Source organism: Indicator indicator, chromosome 3 (genome assembly GCF_027791375.1).
Source record: "Indicator indicator isolate 239-I01 chromosome 3, UM_Iind_1.1, whole genome shotgun sequence".
NCBI classification, from domain to species: Eukaryota; Metazoa; Chordata; class Aves; order Piciformes; family Indicatoridae; genus Indicator; species Indicator indicator.
In genome coordinates, this window is record NC_072012.1 from 49,231,605 (window position 1) to 49,250,809 (window position 19,205).

Consider the following 19,205-nt stretch of genomic DNA (forward strand, 5'->3'; position numbering starts at 1 on the left):
CTGGCCCTGCACTTTCACTATTTCAGAATTTTCCATCACTTAAATCAGAGGACTGGGAACATTGTTGGGATGGTGAGGTCACTGGCTCTTTTAGGAAGATCTTTTCATACATTTCCTTGTTTGCTGTCAATCATAAGGACAGAATGCTCTTTGGGTGACAAATTAAGCCTTTGAATAAAAAGAATACTTTCCTTACCCCTCCCTGTGGTAGGATGGACACCATTATAAAGGAGTTTTGTAGTCATCTGGCCAGAGGGCCACTTTTGATAGCTTTACTTCTACCTTGAGTAGAGCCTTAGTTGAATCCCAGCAGCTTCTGCAGAAGCACTGGGGGTGGGAATTCAGGAAGTAGGGATTCTTGCTGTCTCATTAGCACATTGTTGTCTGCAGCACTCATCCAGCTCTGGTTTTTGTAGCATTGTTACGAAGAATGCTCGAACACACCAAGGTTTGGTTGTGCCTTATTAGGTGTACAGAGTTTCTCTACACCAGGTTTTTTAAGTGAGGATTGGGGAAGCTTCTCCACAACTGCTTGTCAAATATGTCACACGTCAGACTAGAATTAGGGTACATTTTATATGCATTTCAATTTTTCTATCTCTAAGAGACTAAGAAGAAAATACTGGTAGAAATGGCTCTTGTAAAGATCTCGTTTGGCTCCTATTTTGTCAGTAAAAAAACAGATGGATTTTCAGACCACATGAAAAATAAGAAACTCAAGATGTCACTCCAATGCATCTGTCTTAGCTGCTATTCTTTCTTCTTGTTTTTGTAGACCTGCTGTAGGATATCACATTGTCACAGATAAAGGATTTAATTTTTCAGCAGCAGATGATGCCTTTGTATGCCAAAAGAAGAACCATTTCCAAATCACAGTCCATATCAGAATCACTGGGCATCCAAAATATATCAAAACTCAGCTAGGGGGAAAGCCAATAGATAAGTTTTGCTTGAAAGCTTTTGGAATAAAGGCAAGTATTTATACTCCTTTGTGATTATTTCTTTTAATATATTAGTATGTGATTATACATAGAATAAAGTAAACAACTGAATTATTTTCTTAGTCGTTCAAGCAAAACCCAACAAAAGAAAACTCTTTTAAGTTACTGCTGAAATTAGTGACTGTTACTGTCATCTGCTCCCATCTGAAGCGAAGTGCTGCTTGCTACCCTTCCAGAAAGATAGAGAATTGTTCATTAAAATAACTTAAGGAGCTATCTTGCATAGATTCCATTCTCAAGTTAAATATCTGCATTTATGCTTGGGGATAGTCAGTAACAGTCCAGATTCAGAAAACAATTTTTTTTTTGCACATTAATGATTGATATTTCCTTCTTTTCCCTTTTATTTATTTTTTCCTCTTTAAAATTATATCCACAGAATGATTTGGGGCTTCAGTCTAGCTGTCATGTGTCAATTGCACAGGAGTCAGTTCTTGTGTTGTTTTCTAGGTAGTTCCATGAGAGATGAGAGAGATTTCAGTGTTTCAGACATCATTTGCCTATTAATTTATGTTTAAAATTGTAAGGGTATAATACTCTTGTGTTTGAAAATAAAAGTGTGTTTGGAAATTTTGTTTGAAATTTCTTGTGTTTGAAAATTCTTTTTTTCCTTTATAGGTGGAAGCTCCAAACCAAACAATTGCTATTGAGCAGTCTCAGTCAGATCGAAGCAAAAAAACTTTCTCTCCTGTTAAGTAAGAATTTTGAGAAAATGATTCCATTTTATTTCAATGTGTGATTGGTTTGAAATGTGAACTAGTTGTTTCTCAGAAAATTACAGTAGCTCTAAGCCAGTTTTCAGACCTTTATCCCAATTCCATCCTGGGTGTGCACATAGAATCACAGTAGTAGTATATACCTGCCCACCCTTCATTAAGGAACATTTTCAGCAGCTTTACAAAAGTGTTAACTATGCCTGACCAAAATATTTATGTTCAGCTAGCAACAGTGTTGTGTGGTGTTTAGAGCTGTGAGGTGTTTAGAGCTGTATGGCAGATGCATTTCCATCTTAAAAAATGTCAGTCATGTTTCTTTTCTACATGGGCATGAGATCACAGAATCACAGAATTGTCAGGGTTGGAAGGGACCTCAAGGATCAACCAGGTCCAAGCCCCCTGCCATGGGCAGGGACACCTCACACTACAGCAGGTTGCTCACAGCCACATCCAGCCTGGCCTTAAACACCTCCAGGGATGAGGCTTCCACCACCTCCATGTTTCTGTCTCTCACCACCCTCATGGGGAAGAACTTCTTCCTAACATCCATTCTGAATCTACCCACTTCTAGTTTTGCACCATTCCCCTCAGTCCTATCACTCCCTGACACCCTAAAAAGTCCCTCCCCAGCTTTCTTGTAGCCCCCTTCAGATACTGGAAGGCCACAAGAAGGTCTCCTCAGACCCTTCTCTTCTCCAGACTGAACAGCCCCAACTCTCTCAGTCTGTCCTCATAGGAGCTCTGATCATCCTCATGGCCCTTTTTTGGGCATGTTCCAGCACCTCCAGGTCTTTCTTATAATAGGTGCTCCAGAAGTGGACACTGTGCTGCAGGTGGGGTCTCACCAGAGTGGTGTAGAGGGGGAGAAGCTTTTGCCCTGCTTTGAAGCGGGAGTGCCTCTGCTAGAAACGTCTGTGCAGCTGCTCCCTGGAACTGCCTGCCGTTCTTCTACACCTTAACTCAGTGGCAGGATCAGTGTTTGCTCTTCTGGCATAACTGTCTTCTTGACTGGGACTGAGAGACCTGGAGCTGTTTAGTCTGGAGAAGAGAAGGCTGAGAGGGGATCTGATCAATGTCTATCAATAGCTGAGGGGTGGGGGTCAAGTGGAGGGGGCCAGGCTCTTTTGGGTGGTGCACAGTGATAGGACAAGGAACAATGAGTTCAAACTTGAACAGAGAAGGTTTCAGCTCAACATGAGGAGAAACTCCTTTACAGTGAGGGTGACAGAGCCCTGGAGCAGGCTGCCCAGAGAGGTTGTGGAGTCTCCTTCTCTGAAGAGTTTCCAGCCCCACTTGGATGCATTCCTGTGTGGACTCCCCTGGGAGATCCTGCTTTGGCAGGGTGGTTGGACTGGATAATCTCTGGAGGTCCCTTCCAACCTCTAACATTCTGTGATGCTGTGATTCTGGTTCTTGGAACTGTTCTGTTCCAGAAAGTATTAAATAATTCTTCAAACAGAAAATGATAAATCGATGTAAAGTTTGACAGGTCAGTGCTCAGAGAAAGGCTGTAATAATAATATGCAAAAACTAACTTTGAGCACTGTTTGTTGTTTGTTTGTTTCATTAGTCAGTTTTTCTCAAAACTGTCTTAATGAGCTTGAGAAAATACAGTTTAAGCCAGGTAGATGTCCAAATGCTTATTTACCTGATCCTTTTTCCTTTTCTGTTTTTAGAGTTGATCTGCCAGGGGACCAGATAACTAAAGTAACGCTGGGAAGGTTGCATTTCAGTGAAACAACAGCAAATAATATGAGGAAAAGGGGAAAACCTAATCCTGACCAGAGGTATCACTGTAGCTAGTTGACCTGTGTGTGTGAAGGGGAAAAGAAAAGGTCTTCTTCACAATGGAACTGATGTTTGGGAAAACTCCAACTCTGCCTGAATCTGTAATTTTATTCCAAATTCTGGGATAGTTTGGATCTGCTTGAAGGCCTCTCTTCTAGAGTCACAGGATGATATGAGAATAAAAAGCCCTAAATCTCATCCTTGTGGTTAGAGATTGTTTCAGGAAACCATAACCATAATGATGGCTGACAAAATCAGGAAGCCAAAATATCAGATAATGATCATTTTCATGTGGGGAGGGGAGGGTCTTCAACTTTGAGTCTTCATTACTTAAATCTGTCAAAATTACTTTAGTCTTTGTTTTTGGTGATTGTGGGGATTGAAACAGCATATTGCTTGAGGGTGAAGGAAAGAATTTTTTCATTTCATGTTGTAACATAAATTCGTTTGAAACAATGTTCTACGTTTTTATGTATCAGTAATAGCCTTTATATTTAAAACATTTCATTTTTTTTTCTTTGCTTCAATTATTGTCCTGATTAAATCCATTTCAAATCAGATACTTCATGCTGGTAGTTGGATTGTATGCTGTCTCTCAGGACCAACTCTACCTACTGTCTGCAAATGTCTCTGAAAAGATCATTGTGAGGGTAGGTAGAAGTTTATATTGATTTAATGTAAAAAGAATTTACAGTTTTGATCTTCACAGGAGATGAGAAGGCTTCCTGGAGACCTTATTGTGGCCTTCCAGTACCTGAAGGGGGCTACAAGAAAGTTGGAGAGGGACTTTTTAGGGTGTCAGGTAGTGGTATGACTAGAGGGGAATGGATCCAAGCTAGAGGGGAGATTTAGATTAGATGTTAGGAAGAAGTTCTTCACCATAAGGGTGGTGAGACACTGGCACAGGTTGCCCAGGGAGGTGGTGGAAGCCTCATCCCTGGAGGTTTTTGCAGCCAGGCTGGATGTGGCTGTGAGCAACCTGCTGTAGTGTGAGGTGTCCCTGCCCATGGCAGGGGGGGTTGGAACTGGATGATCCTTGAGCTCCCTTCCAACCCTGACAATGCTGTGTGATTCTGTGACTATGGGGAGGTGATTGTTTGTTCTTAAAAATTGACACAGTCTCAAAAATTTCAGGGAAAAAAATACAGGTGCAAGTTGTATGAGAATGTTATTAATTACAGGAATTAAAAAACATTAAATGTAGAGCCACAGGAGAATTTAAAAGCAATGCTTGTTGTGAATACCAATACAAAACAAAATGATTTTTCCAGGCTGTGTTTTATTTGAGATGAAACAGTTTCCTATGTGCCAGGAAAGGAGATCAAGCAGCCTTTGGGAGGTTCAGAACATAGCTGCCCCTCTCCAGTGTGCTTCTAGAGTGTCCCAGCTCTTATTTGCTGGTTGTAATATAGGTTTCAAAATAGAGAAATAATTGATCTCCCTCCCTCATGACCATTAATATTCAGCCCCCTGATCCACATGAATTTTTCCTTTTAGTACTCAGCTTTAGCCTTCAGTTAGAGTTAGAATTCTGAGAGGAAAAAGGCAGAGCCCTGTTGTAACAGGAGCTATGCAGGATTAGAAAGAAAGTTCAGACCCCCAGCTTGAGTGGGATTTGAAGGGAACTGCCAAGGGAAGGTGAGGGCTGCCAAAAGCTGTCAGTCCTGGCCTCTTTTTGATGAGGCTGATAGCTGGTGCTTAACATTTGAACTGGGCATAGTCCAGGGTCATGGTTGGTGACAGTTATGATTAGGGCTTAGAAAGACAGGAAATGCACAGGTGCTATGCATCTGCAAAGGATGGTGAGGACCTCTGGAAGGCAGCAGTCCAGGGAACATTTTTGTGGGGGCCAATCAAGAAGCTGCTTTTGGTTTTGTTTTTCCGGGAGTGTTGCTAGTCCTTGGTTTATGGTGAGGAATAGGCCTAGCATTTTGTTTTAGAGTCAAATAAGACTAAGAGCTCTAGCATAATAAGAAGGCTCCCAAAGTAGGGTGTTGTCAACAGCTTTTGTTCCTGATGTTTTTGTAGGCCATTGCCTGGGTCCTTTCTGGCAGCACGTTGTCTGCCTAGGCTTATGGTTACAGCCTGGTTTAGGGTTCAGAGGGAGCTAAAGTGCACACCTCCAGGCTGTGTGGTGTTGCACAGGGGCTGCCAAAAGGAAGGCTTTCAGATGGCTTCAGTCTTGGCTCCTTTTTCACCTGGGCCATAACTCTGTGCCCTCTTGTGCCATGAGCCCTCTTCCTGCAACTACATTTAGGTTGTTGAAGAGCAGTATGGCCAAGAGCTGCTTTCTGGGCAGAGGCTTTGAAAGCAGTGTTTGAGTTAGGTAGCTCTCTGCTCTGCTGAGAAGTTTTATCCTCCTGGACATTGCTGTGAGTTCTTCTATTCCAGGACCTTGAAGCATTGTGTTTGATGGTTCGTGCCTATTTAGTTCTTTTACTTTTTTTGGTCTACTAATTTCCACAATTCTGCTTTTGCCTGGATTTCTCTTCCAGCATGTGGAAATGTTGAAAAAATAATCTCTTTCCTGGAATATTGTGTCCAGTTTTGGGCTCCCCAGTTCAAGAGGGACAGGAAACTATGAGAGAGAGTCCAACAGAGAGCTACCAGGATGCTGAAGGGACTGGAGCACTGCCCTGTGAGGAGAGGCTGAGAGCCCTGGGGCTGTTGAGTCTGGAGAAGAGACCACTGAGTGGGGATTTAATTAATGTTTATATGTATCTGAGGGCTGGGGGTCAAGAGGGAAGGGACAGGCTCTGCTCAGTTGCACCCTGGGATAGGACAAGAGGTAATGGATATAAACTCCAGCACAGGAGGTTCCACCTCAACAGGAAGAAGAACTTCTGTGTTGTAAGGGTCCCAGAGCACTGGAACAGGCTGCCCAGAGAGGTTGTGGAGTCTCCTTCTCTGGAGACTTTCAAGACCCATCTGGATGCATTTCTGTGTGCCCTGTGCTGGATTCTCTGGTCCTGCTCTGGCAGGGGGGTTGGACTGGAAGATCTCCAGAGGTCCCTTCCAACCCCTAACATCCTGTGTGATCCTGTGCTCTTTGCTAATTTGGGAAAGATGGTGAACTTTTCACATTTGACTCATCCTTGGGATTATTGTTACCTTATAAGATGTATGTTTTTATGTAAGATTTAGGAATTCACATTTTTTTAACCTTTTTATGTTAGTTTATTTTTATTCAAATTTCAACTTAGAGAGAGCTCCTTTGATGTGTGTGAGGTGATAGTTTTTGGACAGGATTCCAAGGAACGTAGCATAACATAAGACATAAGATAACATAAATAACATAACAAAGTTCCCAGCTGAGCAGTGGTTATCAGGCACATCAGATCATGCTCTAATTGTGACAAACAGTGGTAAGTGCACAGCACCATGCACTGCAGATGGCAAGGCCTTGTGAAAGCCTGGCTCCTCTGAATGAGTGTGAACTTTTTATTGCCAGCATCATTTTGTTCAGGCTCATCTCTTAAAGCCTGAACTAAAAATTCAATAATTAGCAAAATGAATTATTGAAATCAAATTCCCTTTCTGCTTATGTACAAATACTGTGGTTTTATTTGGTGTTCTTTGAAAGATTCTGTTTCCTTGATGTGAACTTCCTATTATGAGGCAATTTAAAACATTACAGAGGATTTTTTTGTGAACCAGCTGTGTTTAACCTCTGCCTTGTTTGCTCAGTTCTGACTTCCATCCTGTGGCAGTTTTAGGCTGTGCCTGGAAAAATTTTCCACAGATTGAGTAGAAAAGGGGTATAATGTAAATAAATTACCATTGGATGTAAAAGGGAAAATAATGATAATGTCTAAATAGGAGGGTAATTTCAACCCACCACACACCCTCAACCAAAATTTGCTGGTAAATAAAGAATGGTCATATGTCATGATGTTAAAGTTAAAATTTGGAAAGCTTTTTGCACTGAAGATTCAGCTTAAGTTGATAAAAATGTAGAACTCAAGAGAAAAAGCCACAAGGCCACAATGCTGTTTGAGCAGAAACACTTAGAAGTGACTCCACTCTTTTTTTATCCCCTCTTGGTGTATTAGAAAAGCTTTGGAATACAATTTAAATATTAAAGATTTGGCATTTCATTTTCCCTGAATTTCTAATGGATGTGCATGAATACATGTAATGATACGTGTAAATAATACATGTAAATAATGCATGCAAATAATGTATGTAAGTAATCAACATAGAATCATAGAATCAGTCAGGGTTGGAAGGGACCACAAGGATCAGCCAGTTCCAAACCCCCTGCCATGGGCAGGGACACCTCACACTACAGCAGGCTGGCCAGAGCCTCATCCAGCCTGGCATTAAACACCTCCAGGGATGGGGCCTCAACCACCTCCCTGGACAACCCATTCCAGGCTCTCACCACTCTCATGGAGAAGAACTTCTTCCTCACCTCCAGCCTGAATCTCCCCAGTTCCAGCTTTATTCCATTCCCCCCAGTCCTATCACTACCTGATAGCCTAAAAAGTCCCTCCCCAGCTTTCTTGTAAGCCCCTTCAGATACTGAAAAGCCACAATAAGGTCACCTTGGAGCCTTCTCTTCTCCAGACTGAACAGCCCCAACTCTCTCAGTGTCTCCAAATAATGCATGTAAATAATGCATGTAAAGGCTGCGTGTAAATACTACTTGAAGACGTCCAGAGATCCCTTCCACCTCTAACACCCTCTGATCTCTGCTATACTGTATCTTTAAGCATCATTTTTGATTTTTTTTTTCTTTTTTTTTTTTTTTTTTTCTTCCAGGCATCTAACCCAGGGCAGTTTGAGAATGACAGTGATGCAGTGTGGCAGAGAGGACACGTTCCGGAGGCGATCGCCTATCACGGCCGAGTAGGGATTAACACAGACGCTCCGGACGAAGCCCTGGTTGTCTGCGGGAACGCCAAAGTCATGGGCAGGGTCATGCATCCCTCTGACAGCCGAGCGAAGCAGAACATCCGGGAGGTGAGGGCTGTGCAGGATTTAGGGCGCTTGTGTTTGCACCGCAGCACACGTGTGGGTCATTGTTCTGACACATGAAGCAGCTTCTTTGTGCTGAGTGTGCTGAAATGATGGCCTAAAAAAAAAAAAAAACAACAAGTCGGGTGTGCTACTGTTCTCTACGGAGCCGTCGCCTGTGGGAGGTGTAAGAGGCTGGCCATAGAAGCTGGGGATGGCTGTGTCCTTAGGAGTTAGGCTGAAAGGTAGATGGCAGTACAAATAGCACTAATGTGGGGCTGTAACAGTCTGGAGAAGCCTGAGAGGGGATCTGATCAATGTCTATCAATAGCCGAGGGCTGGATTTCAGGAAGGAAGTGACAGCCTCTGCTCACTGTGCCCTAGGATAGGACTAGGGGCAATGGATGGAAACTGCAGCACAGGAGGTTCCACCTCAACAAGAAGAACTTTCGACTGTAAGGGTCCCAGAGCACTGGAACAGGCTGCCCAAAGAGGTTGTGGAGTCTCCTTCTCTGGAGCCTTTCCAGCCCTGTCTGGATGTGTTCCTGTGTGCCCTGTGCTGGATTCTCTGGTCCTGCTCTGGCAGGGGGGTTGGACTTGAAGACCACCTGAGGTTCCTTCCAACCCCTAACACCCTGTGATTCTGTGAATGGGAAGATTGTTTCATAATTTTGATGTGAAGATTGCCCAAGTTGCTGTGTCAGGCTTGTAGCTCTCTCAGCAGTGCCCTAGATGCTGTGACATTCTTTAGCATTTCAACATAAGAATCTTGGTATTTGCCCAACTAGGTCGATACGAATGAGCAGTTGAGAAGAATAACACAAATGAGGCTGGTGGAGTATGACTACAAGCCTGAATTTGCATCTGTTATGGGAATAAAAAATACTCATGAAACAGGTATTCAGTCAGCTCTATTCCAATGTATCATTATTTTCCTCTGTTGCTTGTTGTACCATTTTTAAGGCTGCTTTTTCATCCTCGTTTCTTAGGATATTACAATTGCACACTTGGCTTCCCTTGTGATATATAAATGCTTTGTCTTGTGATATATAAATGCTTTGTCTTCTGATATATAAATGCTTTGTCTTCTCTTATATAAATGCTTTCTCTCCTGATCTGTAAATGGCAAAATTAAGTATTATTGGTAATTTTCCAGCCTCTCAGGTTTTTAAAGATAGGAGTTTGTTTTTCCAGGAGTTTAATGAGAATGAAGTATATGATCAAGAACAGTTTTATTCTTATTGCAGAGAAATGGGAATTCTAGAGGTTTCTGTTTATTTTCTGTGGAATAGGAAAGAAAGAGATAGAAAGAGAAAGAGAGAGAAAGAAAAGAAAGAAAGGGAGGAAGGGAGAGATAGAAAGAAAAATAAAGAGAAAGAAAAGAAAGAAAGAGAGAGAAAGGAAAGAAAAGAAAGAAAGAGAGAGAAAGGAAAGAAAAGAAAGAAAGAGAGGGAAAGAAAGTAAAGAAGAGAAAGAAAATAAAGAAAAGAAAGAGTGGGAGAGAAAGAAAAGAAAGAAAGGGAGAAAGAGAGTAAGAAAGGAGAGAAAGAGAAAGGGAGAAAAAAGAAAAAGAGAAAGAAAAGAAAGAAGTAAAGAAGGGAGAGAGAGAGAGAGAAAAGAAAGGACAGAAGGAAGAAAGAAAGAGAAAGAAAAAAAAAGAAAGAGAAAGAAAAGAAAGAAGTAAAGAAGGAAGAAAGAAAGAAAAGAAAGAAGAGAAAGAAAAGAAAGAAGTAAAGAAGGAAGAAAGAAAGAAAAGAAAGAAGAGAAAGAAAAGAAAGAAGGAAAGAAGGAAGAAAGAAAGAGAAAGAAAAGAAAGAAGAAAGGAAGGAAGAAGGAAGGGAAAGAAGGAAGAAAGAAAGAGAAAGAAAAGAAAGAAGAAAAGAAGGAAGAAGGAAGGGAAAGAAGGAAGAAAGAGAAAGAAAAAGAAGAAGAAAGAAAGAAAAGGAAGAAAAGAAAGAAGAAAAGAAGGAAAGAAAGGAAAGGATGGAAGGAAGAAGGGAAAGGAAGGAAGAAGGAAAGAAAGGTAGGAATAAGGAAAGAAAGGAAGGAAGAAGGAAAGAAAGGAAGGAAGAAAGGAAGGAAGGAAAGAAAAAAAGGAAGGAAGGAAGAAAGAATGAAAGGAAGGATGGATAGAAGGAAGGAGGGAGTGAAATCCTGGCTTTTCCTACCACAGAGAAATTCATTTATCCCTGCCTGTAGCTTTTAGGGTGGGCAGTCAAAGCACACAACCTTGATACACCACTGTGCTTCCTGACTTTAATTTCTATTATCTTGTGAACAGGAATAATAGCCCAGGAAGTGAAGGAGCTTTTACCTCAAGCTGTTAGAGAAGCTGGAGATGTTGCATGTGATGATGGAGAAAAAATAGAAAACTTCCTCATGGTTGACAAGGTACGGTCTTGAGAGAGAAAGTGGAGGTGTGCATTTAGACTGTTCTTTTTGTATACAGAGATATAAACTCACACTGTGCTTTATACAAAGCTGTAGGCCTCCACTTATGTGTACAAAAATAGGATTTGGCAAATGGTTGAGGAAAATGGAACTACCAGGTATTAACACAGGACTGAATCTTTTCATGACAAAAGGTATTTACATTCAAATCTAGTTATAACCATAAATAAACATACAATAAAAGAGAAAAGGACAAAGCCTCACTTTGCTGAGTAGAAGTGGGTGGTGATTTTATAGTATTGATCCAACAAGGGTTTAATTGTTAATTAAGTCTTCTGGAAGTGAATTAGAGCAATGCTGGCATTCTGTTTGTTAAATAAAAATCTCTTTAATCTTGGTGTAATCACTTCATCCAAGTACAAATGCTAGCTCTGGGGGAAGAGGAGTTTTTGGGCCATCTGAAACTCTCATTAGAGCTTAAAAATCATATACTAAAAAAATGTTTATAGCAGACAAGGTGTGGCACACCATGCTCATAGTTTGGAAACAATGACTTAGTCTGTTTCCCTATGCTCCCTTTCCCTGCTTTTCCTGTAGAAACAGGACTGTAAGGGGCTGCCAGTCAGAGAGTTCAGTCACACATGACTGCAGACAAGACAGTGCTTGTCCAGAGCATTGCTCAGAGTAGCCTCTCTGTTGGGCTCTGATTCACTGCAGATCAAGGACCACTTCCTAGCTTCTCCCACTTATGGCTGATAATGGAAAGAAGGAGTTTTGACATATTGATAACCTTGTCTTGTCTGGATGATGCCATGAATGTGAGCCTGTATTCATTATAATGAATACTCTGCTCTGGTGAGACGTCACCTGGAGCACTGTGTACAGCTCTGGAGCCCTCAGTATAGGAAGGACATGGACCTGATGGAGCAGGTCCAGAGGAGGGCCATGAAAATGATCAGGAGGTTGGAGCACCTCTGCTATGAGGACAGGCTGAGGGAGCTGGGGGTGTTCAGCCTGGAGAAGAGAAACCTCCAGGGAGACCTAATAGCAGCCTGCCAGTACCTGAAGGGGGCTGCAAGAAGGCTGCAGAGAGACTGTTTGCAAAGGCCTGCAGGGACAGGATGAGGGACAATGGCTTCAAACTAGAGCAGAGCAGATTTAGATTGGATGTTAGGAACAGGTTCTGCACCATGAGGGTGGTAGAACACTGGAACAGGTTGCCCAGGGAGGTGGTTGAGGTCCATTCCCTGGAAATAATCAAGTTGAGGCTGGACAGGGCTGTGGGCAACCTGATCTAGTTGGGGATGTCCCTGCTGACTGCAGAGGGGGTTGGACTGGATGAGTTTTGGAGGTTCCTTCCAGCCTGGACTGTTCTATGATCCTATGATTCTATAATCACACAGACTTTCATTATTCTATAGAAAACATAAGTTTGCACCACCAAACCTGTAAAAAATGTCTATTTAAAATATTGCATTTCACTTATCTTCTTCTGGCAGGCTACAAATATGTTAAATTTTTAGATTAAATCTGCTAGGCTATATTCCACACGAAGGAAGCATGAGTTAGACACCTTAAATAAACCTGTGGGAAGAGCATTGTCTAGAGAAGTTGTTGACAAAAGAAGTATTCCTTTGTTTTGTCGGATGAGCCATTTTCTCAGCTAGTTAAATCACCTAGAAGAGATTCATGCATGATTGGAAGAGAATGGAAAGGGCACTTGCAACATTTCATTGACATGAGAACAAGTCTCTGGAGGAGTGGTTGCACAGTTCCAGACACAGGAGGTTGTTCCGAAGTCACTTTTTAGTTAAACAAGCTGTTGGTCTTCTGGCAGTAAAGAAGCTGGCAGCTTGCCACCAATATCTGTGCTCTGATTCTGTTTGTATAAAATTCTGTTTTCATAGAATTGTCAGGGCTGAAAGGGACCTCAAGGATCAGCCAGTTGCAATCCCCCTGCCATGGGCAGGGACACCTCACACTAGATCAGGTTGCCCAGAGCCACATCCAGCCTGGCCTTAAACACCTCCAGGGATGAGGCTTCCACCACCACCCTGGGCAACCTGTGCCAGTGTCTCACGACTCTCATGGTGAAGAACTTCTTCCTAACATCTAATCTAAATCTCCCCTCCTCTAGCTTAGATCCATTCCCCCCAGTCCTCTCACTACCTGACACCCTAAAACGTCCCTCTGCAACTTTCTTGTAGCCCCCTTCAGATACTGGAAGGCCACAAGAAGGTCTCCTGGGAGCCTTCTTTTCTCCAAACTGAACAGCCCCAACTCTCTCAGCCTGTCCTCATAGGAGTCGTGCTCTAGCTCATCCTCATAGCCCTTCTCTGCACACCTCCCAGCATGTCCATGTTTTACTTGTAACAGGGGTTTTGTGAAATGCACTCACCTTGAAAAGAAAGGGTGAGGTGGTGTGACAAAAGAAAGGGTGAGGTGGTGTGACATTTACAACATGAAAGGCAGCACTATGCCTTTGCCTCACTTCTGCATGACATGAGTGGACTGAACACTTAGCAACATTAACTGCACTAATACCTTCATTCAATGTTTAATGTCATCAGTCTGGCTGTACATTGGTATGAGCAAGCTGTTCCTTCAAACACAGCAAAGAAAGTATGCTGCTACCATGCTCCTGCAGTGGATCAGTAACCATTTTTAGCTCAGAAATGGAGAGCATTCTTACTACGTGGAAAGTTGGACTGAGAGCTTCTCCAGCAGCAGACTGATTCCTAGATGATAAGCAGGGTGTAGAAAAAGAGAAGGCTTTTCCTGGGTAAAACATTCAGAAGGTGTAAATGGTGTCTGAAGTATGTTAGTTACAGGTTTGATCATGGTATTAAAACTTACAGGTTTCCTGTGAAAGGCTGGGGAGTTTGAAGGGGAGAACAAAATATTATACCCTCACAGCTTCATCACTGTTTTGGATCTTAACCTGTTTCACTGGTGCAGATGTGATTCACATTAGGTGTGCCACATGCATAGAAGCTCTGGGTTGTCTGAGCCAGATCACTCAGTCCTGTAGGTAGATGGTTGGTTGGACATTTTGCTAAGGGATACTGAAATCTCTGTTCAGCTGCAGCACCACAAATCTACTAGTAGATACCTGCTGTTACAGTGTTAAGGTTTAAAATTCACCTCAGTCTGAAGGTGAAATACAGTTTAAATTCTTGGTCTACAAAGCTTTTTATCTTCTTCACATTTTTCTGCAAATCCTCCTTTCCTCCTAACCTCATGGCTAATGGTTGGGCTTGATCAGAAAGGTCTCTCCCAGCCAAAAGGGTTCTGTGATTTTCACTTTGCTGCAAATGGAACATAAGCAGTTTTTTACAATCTAGCAGAAGAGTTTGGTAGTTCTGTGTGTCCCATTTACAGGGAGATAGCTTGTGTTTGCATTTTAAGTATCTGATACATCCTTACATAAGGGAATTCTGTACTCAGCACTGCTTGTTCCATCGGACTGATGAATAGACTGTATCTGCTTTTCTCCTTCTTTTGCTTCTCAGGACCAGATCTTTATGGAGAATGTTGGTGCTGTAAAGCAGCTCTGTAAACTAACCAACAACCTTGAAGTCAGAATAGAAGAACTGGAGCAGTGGAACAGGAAACTGGCCAAGCTGAAAAGGATGAGCAGTTTAAAGTCAACAGTCAGTGAAGAGAGCAAAGTCAGGTACCTCTGTCTGGGATGTTCTCTGATAGTTCTCACAGAAATTCTTAAAGCAGGCTCTGTAGGAGAAGTGAAACCTGATTTTTCTTAATGGTGGAGTTCAGCTCATTTTCAGCATTGAAGCTGTGCAAAAAAATGGAGCTCTCTCACATTTTTAAATTCACTGGCAATATTTGAAATGGCTCTTAAATCATAGTCACTTTTGTAACTGCTTCAACTGCATAAAGCAAGGGTGGATTATGTCCAGTTACAGCCCTGGGGCTTGGAAATTGCTGCTAAGTGTAATCTGCAGAGCTTCTTCTGCAAGAAAGAATCTTCATTAGTGCTTCAGTGGAAGTGATGAGCATTCCCTGTGTCTAAACCATTTCCCCAAGTTTTCTTTGAAATCAAATGTAGCATTTAATAGCATTCACCTGGATGAATTCACTGGAGCCCTTTGTTCTTGAAAATCTGATGACACTTCTGCCTTTCCCTTTTTAAATGCTAAAATTCTAAGAGCCATTAATACCCTATTGAAAAATGTCTCTTTAACGTTCAAAATGCTTCAGCAACTAATAAAAGAGATCTTGTCTCTCATAGCAGGTATAGTCGAGCTACTAGCCTTTTGCCATCACAAAAACCAGTCCTGCTAAAATCCAGAAAGGTGAGTGAAGTTATTAAATAGATAAAATAGATGAAACTTTATGTAAGTGCTGAAATACTGGTAAAAACCTTTCATGTTTCTAAATATAGAACAAAATTCCTTAGCCAGAATTACGTAGTGTCAAGCTAGAAGCTTAGAAACTGGACTGAGACAGAAAATATGTGTGAGGCACTTCTTCTCTAAACACTGTCTGTGTGAGAGTAGTTCCATGCTGTGTAATGGTGTCAAGGAGGACAACAACAGGTCAGAGTTGTTGAGCCTGCAGGTGAGCTCACGAGGTCCAGTGCAGCCTTACACAGAAATGCTTATTTCAGCTTGGAGGTCTGCATAGTGGCCATTCTTCCTCAGCTGCTGAGGATGAGTCTTTTGCTGTGGTTTGCAGTTAGCATCTCTGGATTTGTAGTGGGTAAGGCTGTCTTTCAGGTTGTTAATAGGTGGACAGGATGTCATTGCTGTTGATGAATGACTTCCTCTTGCCCATAAGGAGGTGATTGTCCCCTTGTACTCAGCTCTGGTGTGGCCACACCTTGAGTATTGCATACAATTTTGGGCACCTCAATCCAAGAGAGATGTGGAGGTGCTGGAGCCAGGGCAGAGGAGGGCAAGGAAGCTGGGAAGGGCCTGGAGAAGAAATCTGATGAAGAGAGACTGAAGGAGCTGGGGATGGTTAGTGTGAAAGAGAGGAGGCTGAGGGGAGACCTCCTGGCTCTCTACAACTCCCTGAAAGGAGGTTGTGGAGAGGTTGGTGCTGGTCTCTTCTCCCAGGTCATTAGTGATAGAAGAAGAGGGAATGGCCTCAAGCTGCCACTGGGTAGGTTTAGACTGGACAGTAGGAAACCTTTTTTGATGGCAAGAGTGGTGAGGGACTGGAATGTGCTGGGCAGGGAGGTGGTGGAGTGCCCAAGCCTGGCTGTGTTTGAAGGTGGTTTGGCTGTGGTGCTTGGGGCTGTGGTTTAGGGGTGAGCCTTGTAGAGTAGGGTTCTGGGCTGGCCTTGATGCTGCTGAGGGGCTTTTCCAACCTGAATGTTTCTGTGGTTCTGTGATATCCTTGTATAGAAAGAAGAGAGCCTTTTTCACAGGTGTTAAGTGAGTTAAGGAATGTATGTTGACCTTTTTCACAACAGTCTTCCTAGGCTGCTTAGTCCTAAATGAATCAGTGCTCATTTGTCTACCTTGCATTTGCCAGTGCCCAGTGAAAGAGAAAATAATAAGTCAAATGTGCTTTATTCCATAAAGTCAAATTCTCCATCACCTAAGATCATCCTCATTGTTTGCAAAGTGCCTTTCTTCTGCATTTACACCAGCCCTGATATAACATAGTGTATCTACTGAAAGCGCTCATCTTTTAGTTGAGGCCACTGTTTACTGTGTTCTTAGTTTGAATTTTTTAAATACTTCAAGAGTATGAAAAATGGCAGGAAGAAAAGAGACAGAGCTGTTATTTTTACCCTTTCTTCTATTTTACCTTTCTTTCTATGTCATGTTTGTGTTGCCAGACTATCAACAGTGCACTCACAGCTTTAGGGAGTCTTTCACTACTTAATTTTTTCTCTTTAGGTGTTGACCCCAATGAAAGGGTTCCCCTGAAAGGATAAAGTCAGCTTAAAGTCAGACTGCTGTAGTATTGCTTAATCTACTACTAGTAGGTTATCACACTTAAATCAATGAAACTTTTTTCCCCCCTAGGTTTCTTTGTCAAAGACAAGAGAGTCTTGCTCTGTGAAGATTTTCCGGGCCACCATAATAGCTTTGCTTGCTATTATGGCACTATGGTAACAGCTGACTTGTTTCTCCCCTTCTCTTTCTTCCTGTCTCATCAGAAAGATGATTGTGGTTTATTTCTTTTTACCCTTCCTGTATTTTTTTCCTGGTTTACCCTTCGCAGTGAATATGCCTGGTAAAATTGTAGAGTTGGAATAGCTTTAGAAAAGTGAGATACTCATGTGGTGCACACACCACCAATCTCTATGTCCCAGCTGTATGCTGCACCCTGAATAATCTTGGTGGCTCATGCTCCAGGTGCAAAGCTGGACTTGTGAGACTCTGCATATTTTGTGCACTCATTCTGTGCTGAAGTAGAGTTCCTGATGTGCAGGGTGACTCTGTTATGTGAAGCAAAGCTGGACTTGTTCCCACTGTGGTGGACACTCCTGTGACTCTGAAAGTTTAACTTGTGATAGTGGACTCTGTGTTGACTACAGGCATCATTCCTATACACATACAAGTATCTGAATACAGTACTGCATTTAACTGTCTGATACAGTCTGATTTAACTTTGTGTTGACTACAAGTATCATTCCTACACATATACAAGTATCTGAATACAGTACTGTATTTAACTGTCTGATACAGTCTGATTTAACTTTGTGTTGACTACAAGTATCTGAATACAGTACTGTATTTAACTGTCTCATCTGAACTCTCTTTTAAATTCAGTGGGAATTTTTCCCACTAAAGGGGGAATGATGTTGTGGGTTTAAGGCTTGATGCTTTTAGGAACCACAGTGTTGAGGACCTCCAGAAGGGACTAGAGGTGCACCAGAATGTGTAATCTTTTGTTATTTCATTCCCATAAGTCCTGCATCTCTGTAAAAATGAACATTTCTGTTTGTTCTGCCTTTTTTCCTCTCTCTGCTCCCTTCTCAGCACAAGCTCCCTTATCTTTGCTGTGTGGGGGAGTAGGGCCTTGAGCTGGCAAGCTGAAAGTTCACTGCATCATTTGGGCTTGTCTAGGGAGGTATGGGTCGGGGGGTGAGGGCAGGGGGGCATTTGAGGCTTGGTTGGGGGAAGGTTTTGGGATGGCCTAGTGAGGTTTTTTGGAGAAGCCCAGACTGGAGTGCTGGGCTGAGTATGAATTGTTGTATGTTTTTATACTGTTTAATTGTGAATAGTTCTGCCATTCCAATTTCCCATTCCTTCCAATCCTATGTGGAGCTTTTTCTTTACTCCTTTGGGAAGGGGTGAAGAGCAGCTCTCTCTCAATCCCTGTAAACTGAAGACAAATGATCAGATAGTTCACTTTTACATCACTACACTTGGAGAAGGCACTACTGAGGTATTTTTCATATGATGTTGCATAAGAGGTGGATGGAAATCCACAGGAAACTTCTCTTCCTGCAGTGCTTTGGCAATATCAACCCTGTATCTGCTTAGCATTCAAGACAGACGTTTTGGAAACTATTCCATTTACAGGCAAGTACTTAAACCAGTGCTGGTGAATTAGATTCTGGGGACCACTCTGCTTCAGCCAATACCTCTGATGCCCATTTCTTAATGAATTGTTTTTCTCTTTCTTCATCAGCAGTACCTCAAGTTCTGTTCTACTCTCTCCCTCTACCACTGCAGCAGGTACTGTATCTCTCCTGGTCTGCAGATAAGTAACAGACTTTCAGTTTCTCTGCTGTTATAAAATGCTAATAGAGACAAAGGGGGATTGTCTTTTTTTTGTTTCTTTGGGTTTTTTTTTGTTCTCTTTAGCATTGCAGGAGGGAAGCACAGTTCCTCAGAGCACACAACCCATCAGCAGGATCCCTGAAGTGGATTTCTGTGACATTTTGCCTTGTGACAAGGTCTATTGTTGTCCAATTCATCAACAAAAAGTCAAATCTCCAAGTTATGAGAAAACCAATCCAAGGGAGAAACGTAAGCTGGAGCATTTATTTGTATTATTTATCACTTCAGTAAAGACTATATGAAGAGTGTGGGGGAAGGGAGAAGAATCTTTAAAGGTAGTTAACTTCCTGCAAAGAGCCTAGGCCAGAGGACTTAAAAAAATCCTGATAAAACAGATCACCACTTCAGTCAATATGTTTTTGAAAAATCTGGCATGGTTATCTTTAAGCATATGGGGTCCTGGTGTCATTGTTGTTCTAGCCAAACAGGTGATTCTGTGATTTCATGTGGTTCTAATTGAAAAGCAACTGAAGAGGAGCCAGCAGTGTGCCCAGGGGGCCAAGAAAGCCAAAGGCATCCTGGCTGGGATCAGCAATGCTGTGTCCAGCAGGACCAGGGAGGGGATTGTCCCCTGGGACTCA

General features: G+C 42.3%; 1 protein-coding gene across 1 annotated transcript in view; it reads left to right on the top strand.

The window, feature by feature from the left end:
- The window catches only part of MYRFL (myelin regulatory factor like), a 52,340-nt gene that overhangs the window by 20,452 nt on the left and 12,683 nt on the right, over positions 1-19,205 (top strand). The window contains exons 7-19 of the mRNA XM_054399819.1: positions 776-971; positions 1,620-1,696; positions 3,394-3,504; positions 4,065-4,155; positions 8,270-8,470; positions 9,253-9,361; positions 10,746-10,855; positions 14,368-14,531; positions 15,108-15,171; positions 16,858-16,943; positions 18,292-18,363; positions 18,473-18,519; positions 18,649-18,813. Of these exons, the coding sequence (XP_054255794.1) occupies positions 776-971; positions 1,620-1,696; positions 3,394-3,504; positions 4,065-4,155; positions 8,270-8,470; positions 9,253-9,361; positions 10,746-10,855; positions 14,368-14,531; positions 15,108-15,171; positions 16,858-16,943; positions 18,292-18,363; positions 18,473-18,519; positions 18,649-18,813 (1,493 nt within the window). The remainder of the gene's footprint in view (positions 1-775; positions 972-1,619; positions 1,697-3,393; positions 3,505-4,064; positions 4,156-8,269; positions 8,471-9,252; positions 9,362-10,745; positions 10,856-14,367; positions 14,532-15,107; positions 15,172-16,857; positions 16,944-18,291; positions 18,364-18,472; positions 18,520-18,648; positions 18,814-19,205) is intronic.